The sequence below is a fragment of the Podarcis melisellensis genome (genome assembly GCF_964234715.1).
Source record: "Podarcis melisellensis genome assembly, chromosome: 1".
In the NCBI taxonomy this organism is placed as follows: domain Eukaryota; kingdom Metazoa; phylum Chordata; class Lepidosauria; order Squamata; family Lacertidae; genus Podarcis; species Podarcis melisellensis.
This window is the reverse complement of record NC_138528.1, coordinates 76,118,775-76,135,828: the sequence shown is the minus strand read 5'-3', so window position 1 is coordinate 76,135,828 and position 17,054 is coordinate 76,118,775. Positions and strand designations below refer to the sequence as shown.

At 41.9% G+C, this 17,054-nt stretch overlaps 1 protein-coding gene across 3 annotated transcripts in view; it reads right to left on the bottom strand.

Annotated features, from left to right (window-relative positions):
* Positions 1 to 17,054, bottom strand: part of SLC25A22 (solute carrier family 25 member 22) — a gene marked incomplete at its 5' end in the record, with an annotated part of 67,000 nt that overhangs the window by 11,627 nt on the left and 38,319 nt on the right. Inside the window, 4 exons of one of the 3 annotated variants that reach the window (XM_081903081.1) lie at positions 7,041 to 7,131; positions 12,081 to 12,136; positions 13,144 to 13,269; positions 15,562 to 15,653. In XM_081903081.1, the coding sequence (XP_081759207.1) occupies positions 7,041 to 7,131; positions 12,081 to 12,136; positions 13,144 to 13,269; positions 15,562 to 15,569 (281 nt within the window). Of the gene's footprint in view, positions 1 to 7,040; positions 7,132 to 12,080; positions 12,137 to 13,143; positions 13,335 to 15,561; positions 15,654 to 17,054 lie in introns of those variants that run through there. The other 2 variants (XM_081903080.1, XM_081903079.1) reach the window with 2 other exon arrangements.

Here is a 17,054-nt window from a genome sequence, read left to right as displayed (position 1 = left end):
CCCGAGAATCCACTGCATTCTTTCTCCGCCCCTCAAAGCTCTTAAGCCACCTCACAAATTTAGGAGAAAATGTGGATATCTTCAGGGAGTTACTGCTTTAGAACTTGAAGTGTAGGGGGGAAAGTTGGTGGCAACCCTTTGAGAAACATATGCTGCAGTCACTTTTTTGAAAGTCACTAAAACGAGACACAAACTTAATTTCTGTCACAGTGAGTAGAAGATAGTGCATAGTCTACTAGGGGACAACTGGCTTATTTCTAGCAGAACGCAAAGCACCTGCTGGTTGCTGGGATATTTGCAAGAGAATACTAAGACTAGGTGGATCTTAGTCTGATTCAGCAAGGCGACAGTTTCCATTTCAAGCAAGAGTATATAATCAAGATCAGTAAATACAGTGAAGTAAGGTGGCCAATACTAAATTATTCAGGGTCATTAAAACAAAGCAAGATTGCGAAGAACTCCAAACAGACTGAGCTAATGGGCAGTAATATGGCAAAGCATTTCAATGTATACAAGTGTAAAGTGATGCATGTTGGGTTAAAAAAATATCTTAATTTCACATAAATGTTTATGGGGTCTGAACTGGTGGTGACAGACCAGGAATGAGACCTTGGTGTCCTAATTAATAGGTTTCATGAAGATGTTGACTTAGAATGCCACAGCCACGAGAAAGGCAAATGCCATGCTAGGGATCATTAGGAAAGGAAGTGAAAATAAAACAGCTGGTATCATAATGCTGTTATTCAAATCTATGGTACTATCGCATTTGGAATGCTGTGTACACTTCTGGACATGCAGAAAAGGGCAGCCCAAATTATCAAGGGGCTCCCCTATGAGGAAAGGTAATAGTATTTGGAACTCTTTAGTTTAGGGGAAAGCTGAGTAAGAGGCAACATGATAGACACTTAAATAATTTATTTATGGTATGAAGAAAGTGGATGAAGAAAAGTTTCTCTCACACACATAACACTAGAACTCATGGACATCCAATGAAGCAGAATATTAATTTTTTCAAGACAGATAAAGGAAAATACTTATTCACACAATGCATAATTAAATTATGGAAGTCATTTCCACAAGAGACAGTGATGGCCTCCAAATTGGATGGTTTTAAAATTTAGGCAATTTCTGTTGCGTATTTCTGTTCTCCAAGCAAAATAGAACACAAAGCAGGAAGTGGGGTGGTTTAAAGATATCGGTTTCCCTGCCGATTTTGATTACGTCCACAAAGAAACAACTAATGCAATAATGCTTAGCAGCTAGGCAGAGAAAGAGCTAAAATCAGCAGCTTTCCAGCCCCACTCTAGAACAACAAACAAAGTGAAGGTCAAGATAAAAAAGCAAAGTTATGTGATACCACAGGAAGGAGTAAACCTGAGTGATGATATGGTACCGAAATGCAGCAATATTTTCAAATGCTTGAAAGTGATTTTGGAAAGCAATGCTTTTTAATTAGAAACGTTGAGACACAGTAGCCAACATGAAATTCATGAGACAAGTCAGGATTCCTTAGTGTGATGATGTTCTTTACTGACAGCGTGTAGAGGTCATAGCTATGTAATGCAATACAGCCTGGGAATAATATAACTTGCTTGCTTCATTCATGATGGTCATTTTCAAAGTCTTGGAGACACTTGCTTAACATCACCGCTCTACTGTCCGTGAAATTCAACTGCTTCTACTTTTGGACTTGTGAGCTGCAATGCTTAATGAAAACATTAAATTTCAAGCCACAACAGCGGTGGACTTTTGCTGCCTCTGCAGTCTCTTTACAAAAGCTGCAACAGCATTAACAGGCTGAGTGCTAATGCATTTCCTATCTCTGTGTACATATATAGCACATGGTGAATATGCAGTGCTACCATTTTTATCCTTCTGCAAGCATATCTAAGATGCTGCAAAGCAGTCCCTGTAGCCAGATGTTTTTACCAAGTAAAACCGGTTCCACAGAACTGGACGTCCACAATACGCTAATAATGTCTGCCAAGAAAGGAACTTACTGTACTTTTCCATGTATAAGCTGAGGTTTTTCTATTTAAAAACTATGTTAAATTTTGGTGGTTGTCTTATACACAGATAGTGCATGGGGGGGACGTGAGATTGGTTGCTGCCGGGAGCTGGAGATTGTCAGCGGCTATTTGGCGTGTCACTGGTGGCTGCAGCAAGGGCTGGTGTTGATTGGGTGTCGCTGTGGTAAATGGGCGGGCAACTGGCGGCTTCTGCCAGCGAGGGGATAGACGATAGGCAGCTTTAGCGGTGCATGCAAGTGGCAGCATATGTCAGGCGGGTGAGTGATTTCCAGCAATCTCCGCCACCCCAAATGCTCAACAACTCTGATCAATCTCCACCCCCCCCATTTTCTGAATTTTGAGTCCCCCAAAATAGGGAGCGTCTTATACACGAGGGCGTGTTATACACGGAAAAATATGTTACGTTCATCCTACAAGCAATTTGACCTTGGAGACTGTCTTCAGTGGTCATTTTTACTGTAAATACATAGGCTGTGGTACACAAGTGCTTGTGGGCCAGGAAATTAATAATTTAGACTACATACAGAAACAATGTTTGAGAAGGAGTTATAAAACTATTAGGCTAATAACTATGCAGCGTGTTAATGGTGCCATCTGAAAACTATCAAATAGTGGTCTTCATAATCAACACAGCTACAGAACAAATGTGGGTTATATACACACATTAGAATGAGAACTGAAACTCTGTGTGGACCTTCTTAGGGCTTAGCCACGTTCTCTAACACAGAGTAAATTGTTCTTTCTGGAGTGGATCAGGGAAAAACTGCAACTTTCTACTCCCACCGCTTGAAATTTGGGCTGGCATTGTTACAAACTGAATTTTTTATAACTTTTGGGCTGAACTGAGAAATGAAAACAAGACCAAACACAGCAGTCATAGAGGTGATGCTGCCTGTGGACTGCATCCAAGCAGCTTCTCATTCCAAAGCGTAGTGGTATTTCTAGGCTTGAAAAAGTAATATATATTTAGCCTTCATTGTTTCAGAGAGTGCCTTGAAATAGCTTGAGGGTATCTGTGTTTGACAGGTTCAATAAACAGAAAGCATTTCTACCTTTATTATATTGCACTACCCAAGAGGCTACTATTTTTATAAACAAACAAAAAAAAGATAACCACCTGTGTTTTTAGGATTAACTACCTTTTGATGCAAGCTCTCAAGGATTGCACATAGTAATGGTCAGAGTGTTTAGCATACTGTACCTTAGTATACCAAAAGGCTAAAATATGTTGGGAAATGTGAAACTGATTTTTTAAAAAACAAAAAACTGTAATGCAGCTGCAGATGGTCTTCTAGAAAATTTTGAACTAGAATTTTTTCCTATATTGGGGGGGGCCGCTAGGGGCGCCTTGGAAGATGGCTGATATTAACATCTATCCAGCCCCCACGAGGTAATTAGAGGCTGATTATGGGGAGTAAATCAGTCTCCCTTCATCTCTCCAGGGGGGAGAGATGCAGTTTTCACACGCTGTTGCCGTAAATCACCCCTGAGTTCGGAAGAAGGAGGGGGTGAGGCACTGGGTGCACAACCCTCGGCAGGCCTTGGAACTCCTCCGAAGCTGCTTCCAGGTGCGAAACTAGTTGCGTTACTTAAAAGGAAAAAAATTGGTGAAAGATAACACACATGCTTCAAGAGAGGCAGGAGGTTCTTAACTGCTAACAATTTTACCACTGAAATGAAGAAGACTGACACGGAAGATTACATCAAAGTACTACAGACATGGTATGTGGAATGGAATGCAACAGAACTGAAAGGGGGGGGGGGGAATGACTTTTTATTTTTTTGCTCTATGTGATTAACTAATAACCCTCCCTCTTAGAAGATCCGTCACAGCAACTAATTGCAAATGGGACTAAAAATGAATTGTGTGGGAATAATATGAACTTAAAGGTTTTACTCTGTGAAGGATTTGGAAAGAAGAAGGGCTGTGACGCAGTAAGAATGGAGATTTGATACGAGACCTGTGTTGCAGGAGGTTTGGTCTTGTGGAGGGCGAGCCAAAGATTTATTATTTTCGAGGAGATTGTGATCTGGAAGGGGCAGCCCTCCTGGAAAAAGAGTAATTTACGATGCAACAGGTCGGGAAAGTTAAAGAGCGAGCTTTTAGACTGTATTTCATCGGAACGACAAAATGGCGATTGCTTGCTCGAGCGGAAATGCCTGGACTATTGGATGAGAGTGATTTACGAGAGAGCAGCAGAAAGCCCACACAGAAACACAAATAAGACTGTTTTTTTCAACCCACTTGCGGAGCAACTCGGAGGTGAATGAAAAGGAAAATGAGTAATGACAAGGATTGAGAAGAGGGGACTGGAAATATCATTCTTAAGATGAAAGCAGTACAAATATTCAAGGATTGGACTCCTGCCGATCAAGAAGCATGGGTACCCCCCACAAAAATTTATAATTTGGAATACAATTGGATTACATGATATGTATTGTTATAATTTGGATTAATTGGTTTGATGTGTTTAATTTGGTAATATGAAACTTAATAAAAATTATTTAAAAAATAATAATAGAATTTTTTCCTATATTAATTGGCTTTGACAAATGTTCAGTTTGCTTTGGAAATTGTTCTGGTGCCCTAGAGAGTGACCTAATTTAGCTTGTTTGCTTTACTTGTATTTAGTTAATGAAGCTAAACTCCCATGCTTACCTAATACAGTGGTACCTCTGGTTACAAACTTAATTCGTTCCAGAGGTCCGTTCTTAACCTGAAACTGTTCTTAACCTGAGGTACTACTTTAGCTAATGGGGCCTCCTGCTGCTGCCGCGCCACCAGAGCACAATTTCTGTTCTCATCCTGAAGCAAAGTTCTTAACCCGAAGTACTATTTCTGGGTTAGCAGAGTCTGTAACCTGAAGCGTCTGTAACCTGAAGCATCTGTAACCCGAGGTACCACTGTATTGTACTTGCAACTGGCATTCATTCATCATTACTAATGAACTTATGGAACAGAGCATTTTCCACAGAAAAATAAGGCACTGGGTAATCTTCTGCCCCACATTGCTGTCTACAAGGGAAAGGTTTTCTTCTCTGTATTCTTAACCCCTTTCCGCCTTTGACCATTTTCTCACTAACTGCTTCCCCATCCAAGAAACAAGGCATTCAAATCCTTTCTCCTGCTGGTAGGCAAGCAGGCGAAGTGGAGCCTATTTCGAGTGAAGGGGGAACAGCCTAAAGAGATGGGTTAATACTCCTCCCGCTGAAATGAGATTTGCATTCCACCCATGGCCACAATCCAGCTTTTAAGAAATGGCGTTTGTAATCTATTTCCCAGGCCCTGAATTTTGCATAAATCCAAGTTTAAAGTGAATTTTAAGTGCCTTGCCTTAGTGAAACGTCCTTAGGAATTCTGAAGGTCATTGAAACAATTTAAATGAGATTCCCAAAGGCAGTCTCCAGAGGATACACCTCTTGTATCATTTTGCACAAGGCCATTCCTCAAATAATATATTGGTAAAGAATGAATGAATGAATGAATAAATAAGTAAATAAATAAATCCGTTTCACCTCTGTTTGTTAGTGCCAAACTTGCAATTCTTCAGCAGCTAGAATTTGCAGCAGAAACAAAGGGCCTCTAAGCATTAACACATGAAAAATCACAGATACTGCCTTTGTTTTTGGATATTTTCCCACATTTGGTGGCAAAGTAACCTTGGCTGAGATGCAAAGGAGTCCTTTCAGTCAGCAGCCTCTCACTTTCAATTCCCGTGCATCATCTTGATCAAGTGTGCAGAATGACACATCTACTCTGTTGTATAAAGGTTCTGTGAAATTCAGATACACCTCTACTACTCAATGCTTCTTTTTGATCATCCAAAAGTAATAGTGAGGTAATACCTTTATTAGTTTCAGCTAAGGGCCAAATGTGACGATGATGCTTTAAATGTGTAAATTAAATGTGCTTGAAAATTTATAGCTGTGGTGTTTCCGATCAGCATCATGGCATGCAGGGAGAGGGTAGGTAACTTTTTGCCTCTGCAAAAAAATATCTCAGGTCCCACCAAATGCTGCAGACAGAAAAGTATGGTCACTGTCCCTTTGGACATATAAAAGGCAGCAGTTACTGGGGTTGTCATCTCTGGTAGGAGGACTTCATGGTATGCATAGTGACCTGCAAACAGTCCAAGGAAATTGCCAGGAGAGTGTGTGACAATCAACCTAGAAATGCAATTGCGTCTTTCCTAGTCCATGAATAGCTCCACAATTGGCCTTGGGCAAACTAGATATTGAATATTGCATACTCTCTTTTGCAATTATTTCTAATAAGCTTAACATTTGAACCCCAAAATGATCTCTCTGTAATGAGCTACAATATATTAATCATTACTGAACAAACCAGTCTACTCAGATGCCAACCTTGTTCTCAAAGGAGACCCCCAATGTGACCAGCAGTCGTTCTCTGCAATGGCTCCTCATTTGCGGAATGCTCTCCCCAGGGAGGCTCACCTGGTATCTTCATCATACATCTTTAGGCCCCTGGCAAAAATGTTCCTCTTCAACCAGGCCTTGGGCTGATTAACATTCTTTGTCCTTTTAAATGTGTTTGTAGGAAGGAGGGGTTATTGCTTTGCTTTGTTTTTATTATGCATTTTGTGTTTTTATTTTGTATTTTTATGTTGTGAACTGCCCTGAGATCTTCAGATGAATGTCAATATATTACTTTAATAAATTAGTAAGTGAAAGGGAATAATATTGTCTTGAGCACTGGTCTCCACAAAATAGGGACAAGTCACCTCCAGCCAAAAACTAGTGCATCCACCAAAACAAAGAGAAACACTTGTCTGTGGTATAAATTAAATGTGTCAGTGGTATCCCATTGTTTTCAAAGCAGGCGCAGTCAAGCAGCTGAAGACTGCACTTGACTCAATGGCAACAATACCAAGTACTATGGACAGCTGCCTCAGTGCATCCACACTGGAAGCAATGGGGTGCCATCAAAATATCCCAGTCATGCCACCCCTCCTAGAAAACATTATACACAGTGCCCTCTATCACACTCACCCATCTTTGGCCAGATGATGCCGGAAGAAATCATTGGCAGCTAGTTTGATGGCTTTTTCTGGAGTCACTAGTGTCAGATTCACTGCAGCCCCTGGGCACGAAATATGGAGAACAGAACATTAAGAGCATTAGGGAAGACTGAAAAGCTAAAAAAAAAGTGTTTTCTTGGTGACCAGAAAACTGAGCTGGGGGAGATAAGGCACTGTAGAATCAACAGAAGCTAGAAATGCAGACCAATTCTAGGAGCCACACCAGAAACAAAATGTATGCTATGTTGGAAGGCAGTGGTGGTACCCATTTCCATCCAAACCAATTGCCTCCCCGCCACACTGTGGCATAGGATTTATTAAGGTACTCATCTACTTTATAGAATTGTTGTAAAAATTGCTGAGTTCATGAATGCGAAGCACTTTGTTAAGTATTTATTTTGCACCACAAAAAAGAGAGAGAAGTATTTCCTGTGGGAACTCTGCATAAGCATCTCTACTTAATTAACAGCATACACTGACCTAACTGTGGCATCAAGCTCCTTTGTTCCAAACTAAAACTTGCCTCAGTTCAAAAAGTGTGTTCAATCTATGCATCCCTATCAGGGTCAGCATCAGGGGTTGGCAGCTAGTTTGTGGCAGACCATACCAAAGCACCTTTCTCCAGTTTCAACAGAGTAGGCACACACCCAACTCTGTCCTCTGGTATGTAAACAGCACGTGACGTTCACATGGTGAATGTGTGTACTCTATTATCGGGAGCAACAAACAGCAAATCCCTCTGAAGGCATTACAAACTGTATGCTGCTCTGTATAACAAAGGAAAGCAGCATTAGTGACACAAGAGTGACCCACACCACTGAGGTCACTTAGGAAAGGGAATCCAGTTTCGGCCGCTATGACCTCTCGTTTGCTTGTTCCCCAACTATGCAGAATTCACAGAGTACTTTGCATGATGAAGGGCCATCTGCAGTAGATTAGGGCAAGAGCCATCTCCTGAACAATCTCTTCCTCTAAAGGTTGCTTACACTTGTGATTCAGGGCCAAACTAGACATGGTGCTAAAGGCATCCCTGGGGTCAGGAGTCAGAACAGCTGCTGAAGCCCTCACCCAACAGGGAACCACTGCCACCCACTGGAGTCCTGTTTCTTCTCTTCTTTGCTGTTTTCACTTGTTCACCTGGCCCTCTAAGCTAGCGGGAGCAAGGAGGAGAAACATCCGCCTCATCTTGCTTTACCTCTCCCCTCTAGCCAGCTGGGCAGGCTGGGCCCCAAAGGGAAAGGTAATGGGAATGGGTATTAGCAGACGTGGGAGCTCATTCAAGGAAAGTGGTTGAGCGTAGAGCTGGCACTGATTCCTATCATCTAGGTAATGGCTATCAAAGACTGGCATATTCTTTCTTGCTAAAGGTAAAGGGACCCCTGACCATTAGGTCCAGTCATGACCAACTCTGGGGTTGCGCGCTTATCTCGCTCTAGGCACTCTCCCACTTGAACTCCTTTCAGCACACAAAAACCTGGTGCACTGTATACTAATACTAATGAAACAGCTTCTGGGTTTGTATCTCAAATGAATTAAAGTCAGGAAAAATGTATTTCCAGATAAAAGGTCAATCTGTGATTTTCTTCTAAATCTTTAATGTTTTCAGCAAAGCTGCTTGATGGGGGAAGGGGGAGCTATAATAATCCTTGTCCTCAGTAACCCAATGTGGCTGCAAATCACTGGAGAAAGACAAGCACACCTCCACTGACTCCCAGTATTTTTTAGTCTCCAAAATGCAGTCCTCGGCATACAGGCCAGGGGTGTTGATGCTAGACGTTGCCTAATTTACTAGATCTGAAATGTAGAATTGCTCATAAATAAGGCTGCCAGGCTTCGGATGCCAGCAAATGACTGGGAGGCAGAGCAGACAGTCACCATAAAGCCAGCATTTTATAAGGTTTTACTAAGGGCCCCATAAACCTTTGATAGATTGACTACACATCAAGAACAACTACCTGGTTGATTTGTTGCTCTACTAAAATGCTTCATGTATTCCTTTCCATTTAACAAAATCCTCAGCATTTCTCATAAAATATATTTTATTATAAAATCTTGTTCTATATACACCCTTCTCATGCAAAGTAGTACTGTTTAATTTGTTGCTTTAATTGGTAATGAATCAACACTGGGAAATTTTTGCTCATCATCAATGCACTTTACAAGTCAACCAGTTTATTTTAAAAAAAAAGTCAGCCATATGGAAGCATTAAATATTAGAAAGAAACCAGATAGAATGTGTGGTTTTTCTTCCCTTCTGCATCAGTCATCTAATTCCCTGCCATACATTTGCAAATGCAACAAAGCTTCTACTTTTGTTATCAGAATATATTACCAAAAATATATGCAGTTGTGTATAGGCAATGTCCTAATCCACACAATTGTGGTCCACGAATCTGAGGGTTATGCATATTTTTGCACCTATCTGCATTTATCAGGGTAAAGAGAAAATAAACTTCAGCAGAGCTGATGTTTGACGCAAGTGGGATCTGCATCAATGTACTACTGCGTCCTGCTGGAGGACACAATCGGAGAGGTTATAGAACAGCCACAAAGTATATAAATATACTATGTATTGAAGTTAAATAAAGCCTCATTATGTTCCATCCAGCAGCTAGGAATAGTCTGCCTGTTACAGTGGGAGCCCGGGGATGACGTTGAGGGTATTCTTAGTAAGAAGGCTGCCTGCCTTGGGTGGTCTTCGCTGCTCCAGTTCTGCGCTACAGAGACAATTTGGCAAAGGTTTGGCCCTGGCACACTCACAACGCAAAAGGAAACCAATGCAGAGCAAACTGGAGGGAAGCTTCATGCCCTTAGTGTCCAAGGGCTAACTAGAATAGGAGCTGCCATCCAGAAACTGTACTGAGATATTTAAGGAGCTGCAAAGGAATCCCACCCTTTCCTGACTCAGAGTAAAGTTATCTGTTTTCTACATTTATATTTCCCCACATGTCCAGAGAGGGCACATGATGAACAATGAGCTTGGCACTAAGTAAAATCTCAACTCCTTGCTGGTTACAATGAATTTGTCAGAGCTGACACAAAACACAGCCATTTGCTTCCCTTTCTAGGAACTGTTCTCCACTCAACTGCTCAACCAGCCAATCCTAATGCAGCTCCCACTCCACGCACCTCTGTCTATCTGCCCACCACCCACCTGTAACTTGGCAGCAAGAACACTTTGCCCTCAACAGTCAGTCATGGCATCCCCATTGCCCAAAACTAGTCCCCTTTCCTGGGAAACCTGACCAAAATCTGGTAAGATCCTATTCAACTGGGAGAAACAAACTTCAAAGGTCATTCAACTTGGACTTGCGTAATCAACTAATTAAAGGTAAACGTCAATAGTGAACTGTACTGCCAAGGTGATACAACCATGGTTTACTGCATGAATGCTTCTTATAAACAGATAAATATCTGCACGCTCTTGCAATTCTATACTACAAGAAAATGAATGAGATTCCAGTTGTGACTGCACCCTCCTAATCACATGAAAAACTTCCAAGGTTTACAGCTGTTTGAACTCCAGCTATGTGTCTTTGATCTCTGACCACACACAGAAATATGCAAGCCAAGATAGATAAGACATGTAAGATTAACTGAAAGGTAAATTGGCTAATTTGTTACATGCTTCCTCCCCTCTGCAAGCACCAACTACTTTTTATTATCCAAGAGAGCCTTTCTGCTTTTAAACAGCTGCATGATTAGCAAAAATTCAGCACAGATGAAGTTTTTCCTCAGTGTGTAGATACAGTGGTGGGAAGAGCTCTACCTGCTGGGTTTCAGCTTCTCACGCAGCCACTAAAGTCATAGGAGACCACCTAGGAAAGAACCAGCAACTGTAGCAACCAAGAATTAGCCTCTGGAACCCACTGCTACAATTGCTGATCCCCTTGTATAGGAGCCTGGGCGCTTAAAAAACTGCAGTGTGGGGTTTCCATCTTGATAAAAAGAATCCCTTCCACACACTTAGTCAGAATCAAAATAAGAAGCAAAAGTAGCAGTAACTTTTTCCACAGAAAGAAATTCCAAGCCAGATTGTCCTATAAAGCCATTCTGAAGTCAATAATTTGAACGCACCAAAGTAAACACAAACCAAAATACTTTCCCACTATAAAGTTTATTTTCAAGCAGTCTCCTGTTGGGGAAGTATTTGCATCTGATGATACTGCCTTTTTTCCATCCAGTATTTGGTTGAATTTGGCACTGGATACAAAAGTGTTTTTTATTCAGGGCATAACCCAAACTCTTAACGGTGTGGTCTGGAAGAACAACACACTTCAGCAGTAAAAAAGAGTGAGGGAAGAAGTCATATTCATTGCAAACTGGGAAACGCCACAAAACATTGCATGCGAAATTAGTGTGCGCAAAAATTCTTCAACTCAAGTAAAAAAATACCATCTGTAAGCACAAGTCAGTGTCTAGAATTCTACCCTCTTTGCAGTGAAGATAAACTAAGCTAGATTTTGCTAAAGATAAAAATCTCCAGAAAAAGAATCCTGGAAAAGATGGTATCAAGTGGCACCCTCCAGTTCGTCTGCATTTTTCTGTCCATTTCTGCTTCATATTTCTTTCCAATGGAATAGTCCCTTACTGCATTGCTCCAATTACATTAGTTGATTCAGTTGTTTTAACTGATTAATTAACTGAATCAGTGTGCTGATGTCAAATAAATCTGCATAAAGTAAGAAGGATAGAAACAAAAAGAAACAAGAAAGCACTTCACTAAATGATGCGGGCAAATCTCATAGCCAATGCCACCTTGGTGTGCAGGAACTCTGCTCTTCTTATTCACCATATCTCACCCCATAGGCAAACCTACACAAAAATTAGCGCTCTAGGTCTGAGAAAAGCTTTGCCTGTTGAATTTCAAATTACCATGCAGATCCTAAAGGCACAGAATGCCAGGAGTAAATGTTGGCAACCCAAATCCAGGAATAGCATCTTTTCCTCCTTCTCCAACCAGGCTTACTACTGTAATAAATCATTCATAATAATGCAGCTTAACACTGACCTCTGTACATGCCAAAATACCCTTCGGAACGGATTGTCTTGATAAGGCAGTCAGACCTATTGAAAAGATGGAGGGCAGGGAAAGTCACTGATTGGGGTTTTAAACATAGTTTCAGTCCCTTGACACAACATAAGTCATTACAAATAGTGTTTGAAGTCTGGCCACATTGCTCAGCTAGCTGCTCTTTGTCCTGTGTTAGTCATCTGGCTGCAGGTGAGAAGAGCAGGCAATTCATACACCTCAGCAGGCTTCACTAGAAAGGCAGAAAAGAGATGGAACATTCCCCCCCCCCCCCAGTTTTATGCTGGTGGAAAAATGGAAGTCTTTGTAAAAACTGATACAAGACCAGGTGCAGCAAAAAGCAACAGCACCTCTCTCTGAAGGATGAACTGCCTCTCATAAGACATATCAGAATAACCCCCAGGAGTTATCCTTAGCTAATTAAAAGGCAATGCCAGAAGCAAAACTGCTTTCCTGATCTACAGATTTCTTTGGAATCATGTACCTAATGCTTTTTGCTTGTCCCCATGCTAAAGCCTACAGATGAACGGGGGGCATGGAGTGCAATGCTATTCTTGTCCACTCAAAAGCATCCGCTGAGTTCAATGGTACTTACTCAAAGGTAAGTGCACATAGGATTGCAGCTGTAATCCATTAGGAATGTTGAGTAAGTAGGGGCTTATATTGGATTTTTGATGGCTCAATTATTAAAGTTAATACCCTGTACAAATGATAACCAAGAAGTTAATCATGAATCGTTTCAATTTTTAAAACTGAAACTTAAAAAAATATATATCATGTTCTATAATAAGAGATGACAGGGTGGGTGACAGGAGAAGGACTGTTGCACATTTGATAGTAGTATAGGAGAAAGAAATTCTCTGTTCTAAACAACTACTAAACAACTAGTGCAAGACCCAAATGTAAAACTCTTGTTCAAATAAGAAAAAAATAAGCACAGTACTGCAAAGCAGCTTTACTGTGCAAATTGATTGTTCAAAAAAGAAATGATTGATGAATAACTACTACACAATTTCTTTCACTTTGTAACTCAGGTACTTACATGCTTGTGTACATTCTGTGGCCATTCTGCTGATTCTGTAGGCGAGTTTTTGCCAGGTCAATAGGAAATACACAGGTGACCCCAATTAGTCCAGCTATCCCTCCATTGATCAGCTTGGCAGGTAAACTGTGAGGAAAAGTGTTAGAGAGGCACAAGAAGACATCAAAAGGTGAAATAACTATAGCAGCCATATGTTCAATCAAGATACATGAGCAATAATAAGAAGAAGAAATAAAAAAAAATTATACCCCGCCCTCCCTGGCCAGAGCAGGGCTCAGGGCAGCTAACACCAGTAAAATTACAATAAAAACATAATGGGGGGGCAATTTAAAATACAATTTAAAATGCAGCCTCATTTTAAAAGTAGCCCATAGATCAAAACCATAAGGGGAGGGAAACATAAGGGTCAGACTGAGTCCAAACCAAAGGCCAGGCAGAAAAAGCTCTGTTTTGCAGGCCCTGCAGAAAGATGTCAAGTCCCGCAGTTGACAAAGAATCTCTTACAGCAAACAGGTCTAAACCAATATTCTCACTCTCCAACCCACACTCCCTGGTGCGTGTTATGCAGTCTAAATATTATCAGTTATGTACAGCCAGGCAGCTGGACTAATATAAATCCAGACATTTACCTACATACAAAATAAACCATGAAAAATCTCAAAATCAGAAACACTAGAAAATCTGAAAGGGCCAGACTACAGAAGTTGCACAGAACACATGGATGAATAGAAAAGTATTTGTCTGGCACCAAAAAGACCACAAAGAGCAGGCATCCCCAAACTCAGCCCCCCCAGATGTTTTGGGACTACAACTCCCATCATCCCTAGCTAACAGGACCAGTGGTCAGGGATGCTGGGAATTGTACTCCCAAAACATCTGGAGGGCCGAGTTTGGGGATGCCTGACCAAGAGGGTGCAAGGCTAGCTTTCATGGGAAGGCTATTGCATAAGTGAGTGCCACTATTGAAAGCCCCCCCCCCAGTTGGTTATCTGCAATCCTTCATTGGGCAGGGCCACCTGAATCAAAGTCTTTGAAGAGGCTCTTAAAGTTCCACCACATGCATATGGCAGAGGGCATTTCTTTCAATCTGGTCCCAAATGATTTAGGCTCTATGGATTAAAATCAGACCTTTAAATTGGGCCTAGAACTGGGCGGACACATCTAATATAGTCAAACTGCCCAGCACCAGCTATTAGTATTGTGCCGTATTCTGGAACAACTGTATTTGCAGACTTTTTTTATTGGGTGGTCTATATACAATGCATTGAAATAGTATAAAATGGAAGGTTACCAGAACATGGGTAATTGTAGCCACACTATCTCCACCCAAACAAGGTTGCAGCTGGTGAATTAGCTGAAGCTGATAACAGCGCTTTGAGGAACATAGGTCTCTTAGCTTCAGATGAAAGCGCTGGATCAATAAGCACCCCAGATTGCAAACTGTGGTCCTTTATGGGGGATGGAATCCCATGTAAAATAGGCTGAAAATAATCACCTGGGTGAATGAACCACTATCAGCATTCTTGTTTGAACTGAGTCTTGGTTTATTCACCCTCACCCAGCCCATAATCACTCCCAAATAATGGTTCAGGGTTGTGACAACCTCAGCTAAGTCCAACAAAAGTGAGAGAGAAAGCTGGGTGCCATCTCTTTATGGGTGACAAATCAGATCAAATCTCAGGATAACCTCTCCCAGCAACTTCATGTAGATGTTAAACAGCATGGAAACCCTGTGGACTCACAAAGCACTAAGGGGTGAGAAGAGTATTATCCCAGCCCTACTTTGGCTATCCAAAAATGAGTAGAACCACTGCTGGGCAGTGCCTCTCAAACCTACCCTAGACAATCAATATCAAGAAGGACACCATTTGTGATGGCACCAAAAGCCTTTAAGGAGTCCAGGTCAGAGAATCAAAAGGGTTGCGCTTCCCTTGTCTTTCACTCAAAAAAAGTAATCCCAGGGGGCAACCAAGGAACTTTGTTGTCACACAGCTAGTAGTTCTCTGTGTTGTCCTATCCTGCATTTTTAAAAAACCACACACATTAAAACCTGTTGTCTCAATTATAAGATGTGCCAGTAAGAGGATCTCTTTTCCCTGAAACCATTAAAATAACAAAATCCCCAACTCTTTGTCAGAAGACAACACTCATTGTCTAGCTAAGGCTCTCTCTACAAAAGCTGCTCTTAGGTAACAATGAAATTGGAAAATCACTCGTGAAATAGACAATGGCTGGACGTAAGCAGAGCCAAAGGATCAGAAGGCATTTTCTCAAAGGGCAACAGCAATTAGAAAAGCTGCTCAGATTCTCAGAGGGAGACTCACTTTTCAGGAAAGGTTTGGCAGCACACCCAAAATGGTTGATTCGGAAGAGCCAGCCATTAAGCAGAAGTATCAAAGTCGGGCCTTGACAACTCACCTGAGCATTACGTGCCATTTGCTGTGATATGTTCTGTGTCTGTTAAACAGCTCTGTTGTCTGTTAAACAGACACTGCAAGAACACTTGCTTGATTCCATTCTAAAGTCACCGATTGCTGTGACGGTAGGGTAAAGGTAAAGGGACCCCTGCCATTAGGTCCAGTCGTGACCGACTCTGGTGTTGCGGCGCTCATTTCGCTTTACTGGCCGAGGGAGCCGGCGTACAGCTTCTGAGTCATGTGGCCAGCATGACTGAGCCGCTTCTGGCAAAACAGAGCAGCGCACGGAAACACTGTTTACCTTCCCGCTGGAGCGGTACCTATTTATCTACTTGCACTTTGATGTGCTTTCGAACTGCTAGGTTGGCAGGAGCAGGGACTGAGCAACGGGAGCTCACCCCGTCACGGGGATTTGAACTGCCGACCTTCTGATCGGCAAGTCCTAGGCTCTGTGGTTTAACCCACAGCGCCGGTACAAAACAACAAATTAGCTACATAATTATAGCGTATGCCAGGGGTTGGCAACCTTTTCGTCCTAGTGGGCCAGATCATCATCATCTCCCATCCCCCAGTGGGTAGAGTAACCCACCTGACAAAGTTGAACCATGGGGTTGGGGGGGAGTAGTCTGCTTCCCCAGCATGCTTCCCCAAAGGGAACAAGCATCCAGCAGGACTAAACCCATCAGCTAACATCACCCAGTGAAAACAAAAAAATTCCTTCCAGTAGCACCTTAAAGACCAACTAAGTTAGTTCTTGGTATGAGCTTTCGTGTGCATGCACACTTCTTCAGATACTATCTGAAGAATATCTGAAGAAGTGTGCATGCACACGAAAGCTCATACCAAGAACTAACTTAGTTGGTCTTTAAGGTGCTACTGGAAGGATTTTTTTTGTTTTGACTATGGCAGACCAACACGGCTACCTATCTGTAACCATCACCCAGTGAGTGACAGGCAGCTGTGGTTTGCGGGGAATGACCTCACATGCCAACTTGGAGCGCCTGTCGGGCCAAGGTTGGCAGTGAGCCAGACGTTCCCCACCTCTGGTTTATGCCCTAACATCTTGTAGTTCATTGCCTGCTGGTCAACTGTAAACCCACAAAATATAAAATACTCTGGTTTATTAAGACAACAATGGTGACATAAATAATAGAGATATGCTGAGGACCAAGTTTTTAGTTTGATATATGGTACCTTAAATGACTCAGGACCACAATACCTCAAGGACCGCCTCTTTCCACATGAACCTACCCAGACCTTCAGATCATCTTCTGAGGCCCTCCTTCGTGTGCCTTCTCCTTGAGAGGTCCAGAGGGTAGCAACATGAGAACAGGCCTTCTCTGTAGTGGCTCCCTGTCTGTGGAATGCCCTCCCCAAGGAAGTTTGCATGGTGCCTTCATTATACATCTTTAGGCATCTGCCAAAGACATTCCTTTTTAACTAGGCCTTTGGTTGATCTGATTTACATCCTATGCCCTTTTAAAATGTGTTTTG